The sequence below is a fragment of the Drosophila virilis genome, chromosome X, assembly GCF_030788295.1.
Source record: "Drosophila virilis strain 15010-1051.87 chromosome X, Dvir_AGI_RSII-ME, whole genome shotgun sequence".
NCBI lineage: Eukaryota > Metazoa > Arthropoda > Insecta > Diptera > Drosophilidae > Drosophila > Drosophila virilis.
In genome coordinates this window covers 2,515,926-2,528,576 of record NC_091543.1, presented here as the reverse complement: position 1 = coordinate 2,528,576, position 12,651 = coordinate 2,515,926, and the positions used below count along the sequence as shown (strand labels likewise).

General features: G+C 41.2%; 2 protein-coding genes and 1 long non-coding RNA gene across 7 annotated transcripts; 1 reads left to right on the top strand and 2 right to left on the bottom strand.

The window, feature by feature from the left end:
• Nucleotides 1-465: 465 nt before the first annotated feature.
• On the bottom strand, nucleotides 466-1,075 carry LOC116652274 (uncharacterized). Its single transcript, XR_004305264.2, has 2 exons — nucleotides 952-1,075; nucleotides 466-882 (listed from the first exon to the last, which is right to left on the bottom strand). It is a non-coding gene; the product is annotated as an uncharacterized lncRNA (long non-coding RNA).
• On the top strand, nucleotides 484-11,682 carry PhKgamma (phosphorylase kinase gamma). Of its 5 annotated transcripts, none has more exons than XM_032440560.2 (10): nucleotides 484-528; nucleotides 1,391-2,154; nucleotides 4,650-4,828; nucleotides 4,890-5,174; nucleotides 5,258-5,348; nucleotides 5,409-5,545; nucleotides 5,635-5,732; nucleotides 8,000-8,611; nucleotides 10,549-10,707; nucleotides 10,803-11,682. In XM_032440560.2, the coding sequence occupies exons 2-10, from the start codon at nucleotides 2,063-2,065 to the stop codon at nucleotides 10,935-10,937; spliced, it is 1,788 nt and encodes a 595-aa protein (XP_032296451.1). In that variant the 5' UTR covers nucleotides 484-528; nucleotides 1,391-2,062; the 3' UTR covers nucleotides 10,938-11,682. The 5 variants fall into 5 exon arrangements, with proteins under 5 accessions (XP_032296451.1, XP_032296450.1, XP_002058135.2 ...); XM_032440559.2 differs by lacking the exon at nucleotides 484-528 and adding an exon at nucleotides 535-671; XM_002058099.4 differs by lacking the exons at nucleotides 484-528; nucleotides 8,000-8,611 and adding exons at nucleotides 535-671; nucleotides 6,877-6,960.
• Nucleotides 11,387-12,042, bottom strand: LOC6634810 (uncharacterized). Its single transcript, XM_002058100.4, has 2 exons — nucleotides 11,905-12,042; nucleotides 11,387-11,804 (listed from the first exon to the last, which is right to left on the bottom strand). The coding sequence occupies exons 1-2, from the start codon at nucleotides 12,008-12,010 to the stop codon at nucleotides 11,569-11,571; spliced, it is 342 nt and encodes a 113-aa protein (XP_002058136.3). The 5' UTR covers nucleotides 12,011-12,042; the 3' UTR covers nucleotides 11,387-11,568.
• Between the last annotated feature and the right edge of the window lie 609 nt (nucleotides 12,043-12,651).

Genomic DNA, 12,651 nt, shown 5'->3' with positions numbered 1-12,651 from the left:
ACGTATTTAACAACCACATCAAAGCCCGTTGTGGAGTATTAATAAACCGTAAGCAATAAGCAAAAAACGAAATGTTTTTTCCATAAACTTTGCTTCAATCGTAGAAAACAACAACAATAACAAGAACAAGAACAACAAAATTGTAAACATTTGCCCAATTATTATAAAGTCTATTTCATATTCTTTGCAATTGTATTCCATTCAACAACAACAACAACAAAAAGAAAAAAAAAAACGAAAAGAAAACGTAAAGAAAACTATAAACTCATAAATATATACGTGTATGTCAAATAAACAAAATTAAAAACAAAAAACAAACAAACATGTCAAAAGTGAGTGAAACAAGAAATTCAAACTCTGCAACGGGCTTTGTTCTGTAGTGGCAACGCTGTGCGCGAGCTGCCACATCGTTGGCAACTATCGCACAGATGGTACGTAACTATCGCACGATAACAGCGGGTTGCATTGCGTTATTGTATCGGCATATCGGTGCTTGTGCACTCGATATCGATAGCTGTTTTATTTGTGGTACTTGTAGATGTTTCGGTAGTATTGTGATTGTTGTGTCCAAAATACAGGGTTTTGTTTGCCTATTTAATATTGCTAAATACCAACTAAGTTAATGATGCCCGCAACGTTTCAACACTGCAGCAGCTGTTCGTGCGTCCGGTGTATGTGCAATGCAAACTCCCCTCGCCAACTGTATTACTTTTAACCTTAGTTGACATTGAAATGTACCCGCTAGAGGCGGAGACAGTGCGTCTGTCTGGCTGGCTGGCTGCCTGCCTGCACGCTGGTGTTGTGTGTTGTGTGCGCTAGAAAAGGAGAACAAGCCTCGAATTGAAATCTTCAGCCCTTTGGACATGTGCAACGCGCCTCCAACTTACCAAAAAAAAAAAAAATAAGAAAATTAGTGCAAATAATAAGCAATAGCAACAGCGACCAATTCACCTGCGGCAACAAAAACACGCAAGCAAAGCAGCGACTGTGACGTCGACTGCAACAGCAGCTGTGGCAGAGACGACGCTCGAGTTCGGTTTCGTCTGTTGGCCCCTTGTGTCCGTCCAGTGCTAGTAAATGTGCAATAAAACTGATCAAAACAAACAGTTAATATTGTGAGTGCAAGAGAGTGAGAGAGAGCGAGAGAGAGAGAGGGAGTGAGAGTGGAGGAGGGGGTGTCTGTCTGTGTGAGTGGGAGTGAGTGCATGTAATTAAGCATGTGAACGCATTTGTCGCCATTTATTGGGCCACGCGTTGTGTAATCATTCATAAGCGCAAAACTAAAAAAAAACTAAAGAAAAAAAAAAAGAAATGCTAATTCTATTTTATTTGATTTGATTTTTTGTTATTTTTTTTTTGTTGTTGTTCTGTTTGAATCGATTTGTTGTAGCTGGCATTCGTTATTAATTAAATCAGCAGCCGCAGCGGCAGCCGTAACAACAGCTGAGTGTGAGCGAGCCAACGAGTGGGAATGAGAGAGCAACAGCAGCAACAGCAGCCCACATTTGACTTATACAGCAACAACAATTGCTGCTACTGCTTCTTCTTATACCAAGTCAGCCACCAGCCAGAGCTGCAAAACACCGGCACAACAGCAGCAGCGGCAGCAGAGGCAGCGGCAGCAGCGGCAGCAGCAGCGACGCCAACATCAACGATTTGTTGGTAATTAAAAGCAAAAAGAGAACTGAACAGCGCAGCAGCAGCGATCGCAGCAGAGCACAGCACAGCCCCCCCTCAAACGCAGGCGTCGGCCAGTTGTCGGCACATAACGGAACAGATTCAATTCGTGCACTGATCGCATCGCAACGCGTCGCGTCGTTTATAAAAATAGCAGCACGCCAAAAGAGCGACAGAGAGAGAGAGAGAGATAGAGAAAGAGCGTGATTTAACGGTGTGGGGGGATTATTGTTGAATTGGATTCTGTCGCCAACACACAACTGCGGATTTGGATTACAATTAACAACAACAACAAGAACGACAAGGAGAAAAAGAGGAAGAACAAGTGAAGTGCGCTGTTGCCGCTGCGCCGTCTGAGAACGTCGCCAAAATTTCACTCGATCTAATGGCCAAAGACGAAGAGGACGACCTGCTGCCCGACAAGGATGCGGCCAAGGGCTTCTATGCCAAATATGAACCCAAAGAAATATTGGGCAGGTAAGAAATGCCCTGACTTAATTAAGCTTAAAGTTCATTTATTATGCGCTGAATACATTGAAAAGGCACAGAAAGCGCATAAGGGTTTAGGCCTAAACGAAAGCATCCCGATCTCAAAAACATGATCCAGATCCCGCTTTCGTCCCTCGGTCCTTTCTTCGATATCCGGAACCACATACTTGAGCTGGAGACTTGAAATGTGTCCTTTAAACTCAACTTAAGCTACGCAGATCGAGCCTTTGAGTTATTCTTGTCGTTAACTTTTTATATTATCGATAACTGCTTCCGTTTCCATATAATCGATAACACCTTTTATTTCCATATTATCGATAACTTCTTTAATGTTCACAATATCGATAAATACATCTATTTCCATATTATCGATCAACTATTCACATCCATATTATCGATAAATTTTTTATTTTGATATTATCGATAACTCCTTTCATTTCCATATTATCGATACACATTTGGAGACTTGGGAAAACTCGAAGATTATAAGAGCTATCCACACCAAACTTGGTATAGTTTATACAAATAAGAAATATTCCATTTATCGGATACAATTCCCCATTCTCGCAAAAATCGCAGAATTGGAATAAATATCCATTTTATTCCATTTTCTCGGTCAACACAAAATGCCACATCCTTTTCTGTTCCCTCGACTAGATAAACGCTTCGATCTCGAGAATCTCTTTAAGACCTATAGAAGTTGTGAACGTGGGTCCTTCCAAGTAGCACAAACTCTGCTCGAAGCATCGATAACTTGCCCAGAATCAATTATACCGTTATCGATAACCACTTTGCTGAGCATTTATCGAAGTTGTTTATGAGCTGGAGAAGCCAACTTTTGTTATGTACTTTCTCGCATAGTCACAGAAGACCTTTCGCAAAATAAAGTACAAAAAAAACTGAATTTTAAGAACTCTAAAATAATCGATAATCGATAAATTTGCCTCAATTCCATCAAATCTATATCGCAATTGTGTTTATTTTTCTTGGGAGAGAAAGAAAACCTCTGCCAAAGTTTTCTCTGCGCTGTGCTCAGGGTTGCATTTGATGTTCTCAGATATGCCGAGTACTTGGATATATCTGGGTATTTGGGATATTTGGGTAGAGCATTCGCTGGTTCGGTGTGTGCCCGGAGCTATTGTTTATTTATTGTTGCTCTTTTGTGCCGACTTGGCGCAATTGTAAACTTTGTTTATTTCAATTCATTTCTTATTTTATTTATTTGATTTTTTATTTTATTCCATTTTATTTCGCTTTTCTGCAACGAGTTGCCCAATTATCGCGCCATGACTCAACGCGTTGGCGTCTTCGATTGCCCAACGGGCAAATGCTGAGCTCGAGACGTGTGAACTGTCGCGTAGTACCCCAAAATTCATGGGAATTAAATCCAAGACCCCCACCCCATACCTCCCTCCCCCCCTTGGGGGGTAGACGGCGTTGGCAAGAGGCGTAAGCTGAGCTCGAGTCTGGGAGGGGGGGAGAGGTCCGTTAAAAGGAAGGCGGAACACCCTATCGAAGCTAACCCCTGATTAGACCCTATGGAGTATACTCCCTGGCAGATAACCCTCTGCTAGACTCTATGGAAGAATCCCCCCTCTACTAGACCCTGTGGAGAATATATACCCTCTGCTAGACACTATGGAAGATGCTCCACTGTTAGACCCTGTGGCAGATATCCTCCTTCTAGACCCCGAGGGGAGGATACTCCTCTGTTAGACCATGTGCAGGTTATGCCCCCTGTTAGTCCCTATGGTGGAGATACTTTTCTGCTGGAACCTATGTAAGATTCCCCCTCATGCTAGACCCTTTGGTAGCTGCCCTCCCCGCTAGACCCTGTCGAAGATACTACTCTACTGGATCCTATGGAAGATTCGCCTCTGCTAGACCCTGTGGAAGATAATCCCCTGGCAGATACCCCTTCTGTTATGGCAGATACTCCTCTGCTGGATGGAGGAATCGCCCTCTGCTAGACAGTATGAAAGCTGCCCCCCCCCCCTGCTGGACCCTGTGTATCTGGCGAATTCCCCTTCCCGGCTAGGTCAATATTTGCTCTCTGCCACCTTGAACTGAACTTGAGCGTCAAGAAATGCTGAGCATGGAGCAGAGGTATCTGGCATCCGGTTGCGACGTGTGCATCGCATCGTTAGGCAAACAGCTCGTAAAGCTGTAACTGATGTAAGCAACTTTTTAGGGCCTCAGACCTTATCGGGATTAGATAGTGCCAATCTGCAGCGCCCTCTCCCTGCCTCTCCCTCTCGCTCTCTCTGTCTTTAGCATGCCAAAACAGGCTCCATTCCCCGCAATCCTCTCAAATAGATGACATTTAGCCAGGTTCTAGATTCGGCCAGACTGTGGCCTGAAAACATGATTAGGATCGGACTGCAAAGACCAAATCTGTGGCAGGCTCTATAAGGCGCAGAGAAGAAGCAGCAGATACTTCGTTTAAAGATCGCTAATAAGATTTCGCATTTGATATTTGGCAGGGGCATCAGCTCGACGGTGCGACGCTGCATTGAGAAGGAGACGGGCAAGGAGTTCGCGGCGAAGATAATCGATCTGGGCGCCACGACAGAGGCGGGCGAAACGAATCCATATCACATGCTCGAAGCAACCAGACAGGAAATCTCAATACTGCGCCAGGTGATGGGGCATCCCTACATAAGTGAGTTTGCAGCGACAATTCAAATTAGATATAACCAATAATAATATATGCATTTGGACAGTCGATTTGCAGGACGTGTTCGAGTCGGATGCATTTGTGTTTCTCGTGTTCGAGCTGTGCCCCAAGGGCGAGCTCTTCGACTATCTGACATCGGTGGTGACGCTCTCCGAGAAGAAGACGCGCACAATTATGCGACAGATATTCGAGGGTGTCGAGTATATACACGCCAAGAACATTGTCCATCGCGACCTCAAGCCGGAGAACATACTGCTCGACGAGAATCACAATGTGAAGATCACAGACTTTGGCTTTGCCAGGCAGCTGCACGAGGGCGAGAAACTTACAGGTGCCAAACCGAATAACCAGATCCTTATCAAAATATGTATTAATTCGTCTCCCTCTCTCTCTCTCTCGCTTGCTCCCATGCAGATCTGTGCGGCACGCCGGGCTACTTGGCGCCGGAGACGCTCAAGTGCAACATGTTCGAGGGCTCGCCGGGCTACTCGCAGGAGGTGGACATGTATGTGGAGCATAAACTCGTTTAATCCTTGCATTAACAATTGTCCTGTTTATCTTGCAGCTGGGCCTGCGGCGTCATCATGTTCACGCTCCTGGTCGGCTGTCCGCCGTTCTGGCATCGCAAGCAGATGGTGATGCTGCGCAACATAATGGAGGGCAAATACAGCTTCACCTCGCCCGAATGGGCCGATATTTCAGGCAAGGCTCCAGCACACACACACACACACACACACACACACATCTATAGAGCTATATATTTAATTATTGTTATTCCCGTCTGCTTACAGAGGATCCCAAAGATCTGATACGCAAATGTCTAGTCGTTGATCCTGCGCAACGTATCACCGTCAAGGAAGTATTAAGACATCCATTCTTCAATCAAATGGTAAGTGCCGGCAACTCGCTCCCCAGCTGCCGGACCCATACGCCAGACTCTAGGCATTACTATAGCGTATACATCTATATACTAGTCCGTATATTTAGCCATATTTAGCCATAGTTTCCAGTTTCGGTTACGGTACCAGTTGCACATTCAGATTCCGATTCAGATTCAGGTCTCTTAAACATTTTAATATATATTTATCTAGTCTTAAGTTTTCGCACATTTGGCACGGCATAGCTCATAGTTATCTAGAGATAAACTCCAGATTCCGTTGCCTTTATCTGGCTTCAAGCTAAACTTGTCTGGCAGGCAGTGTTAGCTATTTTCTAGCTAAATTTGGCTAATTTCGTAGAGCACGAATTTGTTAAAATTCGCAATTGGTTTCAGTTTTTGTTTTTCTTTTCAAATCTTTGCCAAACACTGCTCCGACATACTCCCCCCACTCCCCAAGCCCACCCGCGCCCCCCTTACACTCTCAAATACACAAATGTGACTCACAATTTCCACAAGCCTTTATTAACTGCTTTATAATAGATATAATAATAATAAAAATAATAATAATAATAGTATAATCCGCCTTGGCGCGTTTGCGAGTTCAACTCGTATTGCAACAAGTACAGTGAGCACTCGCGAAGCAGAACGTTTCGTTATATTTGATTTTAAAAGCAAGCTTAAATATTTCTTTTACACAATTCAGTTAATTTTTATTCTCTTCTATTGTCTATATATAAATCATGTCTGATTTTCGCACTACGCGAGCGTTCACTGTATTTGCATTTCCTCGGCTTTTTTTAGTTACGTAATAGAAATATTTATTGAAATTTCCTATGTTTTGCCTTAAGTTAAGCCCACGCAAAACCCATTTAAACATATATCTATCTACTTTTTTTTTTTGTTTTTTTTTTTTTTGTTCTTCATTTCTTATGTTTTTAAAATTTATTATATATACGTACATTTTTCTCTTTTTCTTACATATAAACAATATAATACAAAAACAAACAAACAAAAAAAAATATATATATATAAACGTTTACTTTACCAAAATCGAAACACACGAATACGAATTGAAATGTTTTACCAAAAAATGTATTTTCGAACACTAAAAATATTTAAAAAAAAAAAAAAAAAAATACACTGAAAAAAAAAGCTGTTCGAGCAAAACATTGATGGCCTCAAGCGCAGCCTGTCGACCAAGTCCAGAAGAATGAGTCGCATCACTGAAATCGCACTGGTAACGAATTATTTGCGGACTAACCCCCAATTACTCTATAACAACTACAACAGCAGCAGCAAGATAATAATAATAATAATAATAATAACAATAATAATGATTGAGAAAAGAAACAGTCACATTCAATTGTTGCATTTTGTGTTATATATACTCTATATATTTGCATTGTGTGTTCGATTCGATTCGATTCGATTCGATCAATTAACAGCGAAATGTTTTGTTTGTGTTTATCGATTAGTTTTTTTTCAGTTTATCGTAATCGTGCTCGTTATCGTTTTTGAATGCGTGCCATTTATCCATTTGCATAACCTTAAAGTTACACATTTTACGCATTTAATAATAAGTATGTACAATGTATTTAATGAATTATCTTAATTGCTTTAAACATACGATTTATTTGCTTGTCTCATTATCAATATGTATTCTCGTTGTCCTTGTCCCGTTGCATTCCGTCTGCACTATAATTCCGATTGCGATTTTTTTTTACTTTTTCACATTTATCGATAAGCGATAACGATAACAATAACAGCGCAGCAGCAGCCATGTGCATGCACGCCCAACTCTGTCTAGCATCTGGCGTTAACATTTACACGAAACTCACCACGACTATATGTATGTGCTGTATACTCTTATACTGGCTGCATGTGTGCGTGTCTCTCTCTCTCTCTCTCGCTCTCTCTCTTCTACAAGCATAAGTGAGAAGAATACCAAAAAAAAAAAAAAAAGAAAAAGGTGCATATAAAAAGAAAGAAAGATAGGCGCGTTTTTGGAAAAGCAATAAATCCAACAAAATATGTTTAAGTTAAGTTTAATTAATAGAGTACATATATGTATATTATATTTAGAGTTATATTTTTAGTTTTATGTTTATTGTGTGGTTTTGTTCATATTGATATAACCTAACCTAACATTTATACAATTTTGATTCTTCATTTTCTTTGCGTTTTTTGCCCACCCCAACACCCAACACATACGCGCTGCCTGCACTTTGACTCAATTTCTTTCGAAAAAAAAAACCAATTCAAAATGTGATAATTAGGTTCTAATGAACGATTCAACGTATATGCAGCAATTGCATTCAAATACCAGACAATACCTCAATTATCCAGGCAACGCTGCGACCGCTGGCATCGGTATCGGTATCGGTTCAGGTATCGGTAACGGTGCCAGCTCTAGCCACAATCAGGCAGCCTTTCGCTATAACCAGCTGAACAGTGGCAACGCTGGCTCCTCCTACATATACTGCAGTGCGCCGCAGAGCTCGTATTCATCGAATCGCCTGCGCGACGTCGCCGCCAGCAGCAGCAGCCACAACAACAACAGTTACATTGCCTCGGAACCCGACAAGCAGCAGCAGCAGCAGCAGGAGGCAGCGGGTGCTGCTGGCCATGCGACAGCAGCAAGCAAAGCAGCAACAACTTCCAATTCCACCTCCGCCTCCTCGATGACCTTGACGGCCACCGTTTACTATCAGCAGCAACAGCAACAGCAGCAGCAGCAGCAGTTACAGTTACAGCAGCAGCAGCGACAGCGACCGCAGGCGGGAACAGTTATCAAGGCGCGACAACAGTTGGGCATCGATAACGATAACGATAATTATGAGAGTGCGGCAAATGCAAATGCAAAACATTTATTGTATTCATCAGTGCAGGCAGGTTTTTCCTATTGTTTTTTTTTTGTTTTTGTAATCAATTTATGTTAACGTATCAATTTAGTTTGTACACCGCATTCTTTATGCTCTTTAAACGAAACGCGCTTTTTAGTTGACTTTGATTAGTGCCATCATCCAATAAGAAATTCAACACACGCCGCCAAGTTTCAGGCATCTATCACACACACACACACACACACACACAGTTACCCTTTGGCAGCGGCGCCCACACACACACACACACACACACACACACACACACACACTGCTCGTCGCTCACTTCTCAATTCCACTCGCTTCTTTCATTTCACTTAAGCACAGTAAAATGTAGCAGGACAAACTCACCACACTCACACTCACTTTTACGCTCTCTCTTGCTCTCTCGTTGGCTCTCTTTGATACTCTATTTGCCAGCCTGGTTCATGGAAGACTTGTTTAGTTTGTAACACCTATGATTAATTTTATAATATTTATAAACAAAAATTTCTTTATTTTTTAGCTGTTACTAGTCGTATTTGATTTATAAAAACTGTATTATATGCACCTTTATAGTATGTAGTATATATATATATATATCTTTGGGTTAACTGGATGTAGTCAATTTATCAAATTATCTAAAAATGAGTGTTAAGAATCAAAACGCTTTTGCCGTTTTATCTGTTCGGTATTCTCGTATAAATACATATGTTGTGTATCACTAATCATAATGCTGTTGTAGTTTGCGCTTTCTGTCTCTCTCTCTCTATCTCGCACACTCTCTCACTCTCTCTCTCGCTTTGGCTTTGCATGCATGTTATTTTCCGTTCTAACTGTTAAGTACACCTCTGAGCATATGCATAAATACACCACATATTCACATAGATAATATTTGAACAAGAACAAGAAATTATAAAAAAAAAAAAAAAAATTACGCTTACCGATTCACTGACGATGTTTTTTGTTTTGTTCTTAATTTCTCCTCTGTATGATTTGATATACACGTTTTGTTTTGTGTGTCATGTTCTCTATATTGTCAGAGTCTCAACGCCCTTATAAGATGTGTGTCTATAAGTCGGTGTTGTGGAGACTCCCTTGTGAGTAAACCAAAAAGTCAAATTGCCAACAAAAACAAAAAAAAAAAAAAATAATTAATTAAATAAAATCCAAATTATAAACAATTAGCTACCTTACAGTATATACATATACATATATATAATTTGCCATATTGTTAAATTCTATATCTCTATTTATCCAATATATATGTATGTCTATAATTATGTACATATATCTATATATTTGTGTGTGTGTTGTCCTTGAGCGCGTTCCGCATGCGCTCTCTTTCTTACTCGCTCACTGAATTAACAGTTACGCCTACTACCCAAACACACCACACTTTTGAGTTTATTCGATCCCGTTATTTGTTGATATGCTTTTGCTTATGCTTCTCACACACGAATACACCACAAGCATACCGAGAGAGACACCGTGGTCAATTATGTATTCCCCACTCTCTCTCTCGCTCTCTCTCTCTCTCTCGTATAGTCGCATTAACATAATATGTTAAATGCACTGCATTAACAGCACGCAACTAACAGCTTAGTCGAATCTAATACAAATGCATCAACTAAGCCGACAGTCTGTCTCTCTCTCTCTCTCTCGCTCTCACACATGCACACCCACACACACACACTCACACTATTGTAACGCAAGCTGTGTTCGCGTGTAAAGTCTTTTAACCTTGCAAAATCAAAACAAAAAACACGCTCACCGAATTGTTGTATCGAAAAGCTGCTAACGTTAATCACATTAATCCAAGGCGTATGAACTAAAACTAAAAACGAATATAAAACAAAAGCTCTAACAATAAAATTTGAATTACTTAACCCATAACTAATTGAGCCCCATCCTCTGTGTGGTTTTGTTTTTTTTTATTTATTTTTTTTTTTGTGCATATTTAGCTGCGGAAACAGAGTCGCTTCAATGCGCGCAAAAAGTTCCAATTTGCCATATTAGTGATACGCGCTGTCATCAGGATACGACGCCTGCGCTACACGGCCGAGCCGCTGCATGTCGAGGATGCCATACGCGATCCTTATCGCGTCAAGGTGCTGCGCAAGGTAAGTGCACACACAACAACAACAACACAACACCTTTACAACACTGCCCCAAACATTTATCCGCGTAACCATTTTGTTTTTATCCGCCCTAACAGGTTATCGATGGCTGCGCCTTCCGCGTCTACGGCCATTGGGTAAAGAAGGGCGAGGGCCAGAATCGTGCCGCCCTGTTCGAGAATACTCCGCGCACCGAGCTCCATGCGCTCTACATAAACAATCTCAGTCGATAGGAGACGGCCAGCCCACGCACACAAAAACGCGACAGTTACTAAACAAGAAAACTACTAAGAAAATAATAATAATAATAATAATAATTAGAAGAAGAGAAAAAAAAAAACAAAACAAAACAAACAAGAGACACCAAAACAACGTGCAGAACTTATCAAAAAAAAGTAAACGGTTTCCTTTAGTTTCTTCCGATTCATTTTGTTCTGTTCATGCGCGGGCAATCGCATTGTCACACACAGATTACGTATGCATATGTACATACACACATACGCACATACGTACGTACATTCGTATAAGATGTATAAGAGTTCAATGAACTGAGTTGCATAACATAAAAGCTGCGCCAACAGTGCGTATGTATATAGTAAAGTAAAAGAGCAACACACACACACATGAACAGTGTAGTTATGCCCACAGCAACAACAAAAATACAAACATACATAGATGCATATGTATTTTCTGTTAATGATTTTATTAAATTATTTAATTGTATTGCTAAGCGTTTACTTTTTAATTGTTATGTTGTAGTATACAAAATAAATAAAAAACGAAAAAAAAAAAACAACACCAAAACAAACACAAAAAAAAAAACAAAGAAATGGATGGAGCAGCGCTCAGCGATAACAGAGAAATTTAGATCTGCTCTTTGCAGTCGTAGGTGCGCTCACAGCACTCGGGAAAGTTGCGCTCAGTGTTGACAAAGTCGCGCAGCTTGCAGCCCTTGCGTGGCGCTACAGCGGCACATGTGCGAAACTCAACATGTCCGTTATCCAAGCATGTGACGCCGGCGCAGGGATGATTCGGTGCCTTGCCTGTCTGACCGGGCGTCATAATCGAATTGGAGTCCAGCACGCACTTGCCCGGGTAAGCTAAACAAATAAACGAAGGTGAATCAGTAAAAATATACATATATCTGTCTGTCTGTCTTTAATTGTCAGTCAATCCAATTGGATATGGATGTATACTTACTGGGATTGCTGAAGACGGCGTGCGCAATGGCCGCCTGCGCGCTGTGGCTGGCCAGCGCTAGGATAACGGCACAGGCGAGCAGAGCGACAAAATTGTACTGCGACATCTTATTGGAATTTGGAATTTGGAATTGGGAATGTGGAACGTGGATGGGGAATTGGAATTGAAATTCAAATTGGCAAGCTGCTGTTGCTGATTGGGCTGTAAGTCCGCAAGTGCTGCTGATTGGGATGCGGCGGCAATGTTTTATACAGAAATCGTGTGCGTGTTATCAAAAGTCGCAGCTTATCGAACGGCGCCAGCTGCGGTCTGAGCTGAGGCTGAGCCAACGTGACCTTGTCCAATGCATATACCGCTCCTGCTCGCGCCCATTGCCGTCGCCCGGTTTAACGGCAGCTGCCTGTTTGGCCGCTTTTTTTTTTTTTTTTATTTTGTTGCTGCTTGCGGCGACTTCCCTGCGGTTCATTGAGTACTTAATTATATTGCGCGTATAAATAATTTTCTGATGTGCTTCAATTTATACACATACATATATTCATATATGTTTGCAGGTATGTATATATTTTTGTTTAATTTTGATTTGTTTTGTTTACGAGCCGCCGCTTATCACGTTTTTCATTTCGCAGTCGCGCTGTCAATTGGCGCCTGTTTTCGGTTTTTTTTTCTTTCGGTTTTTTTATTACATTTTTGGGAATTTTCGTCGAATATTCTTGTTTATATATTTTTTATTTATTTTTTTTTTTTGTG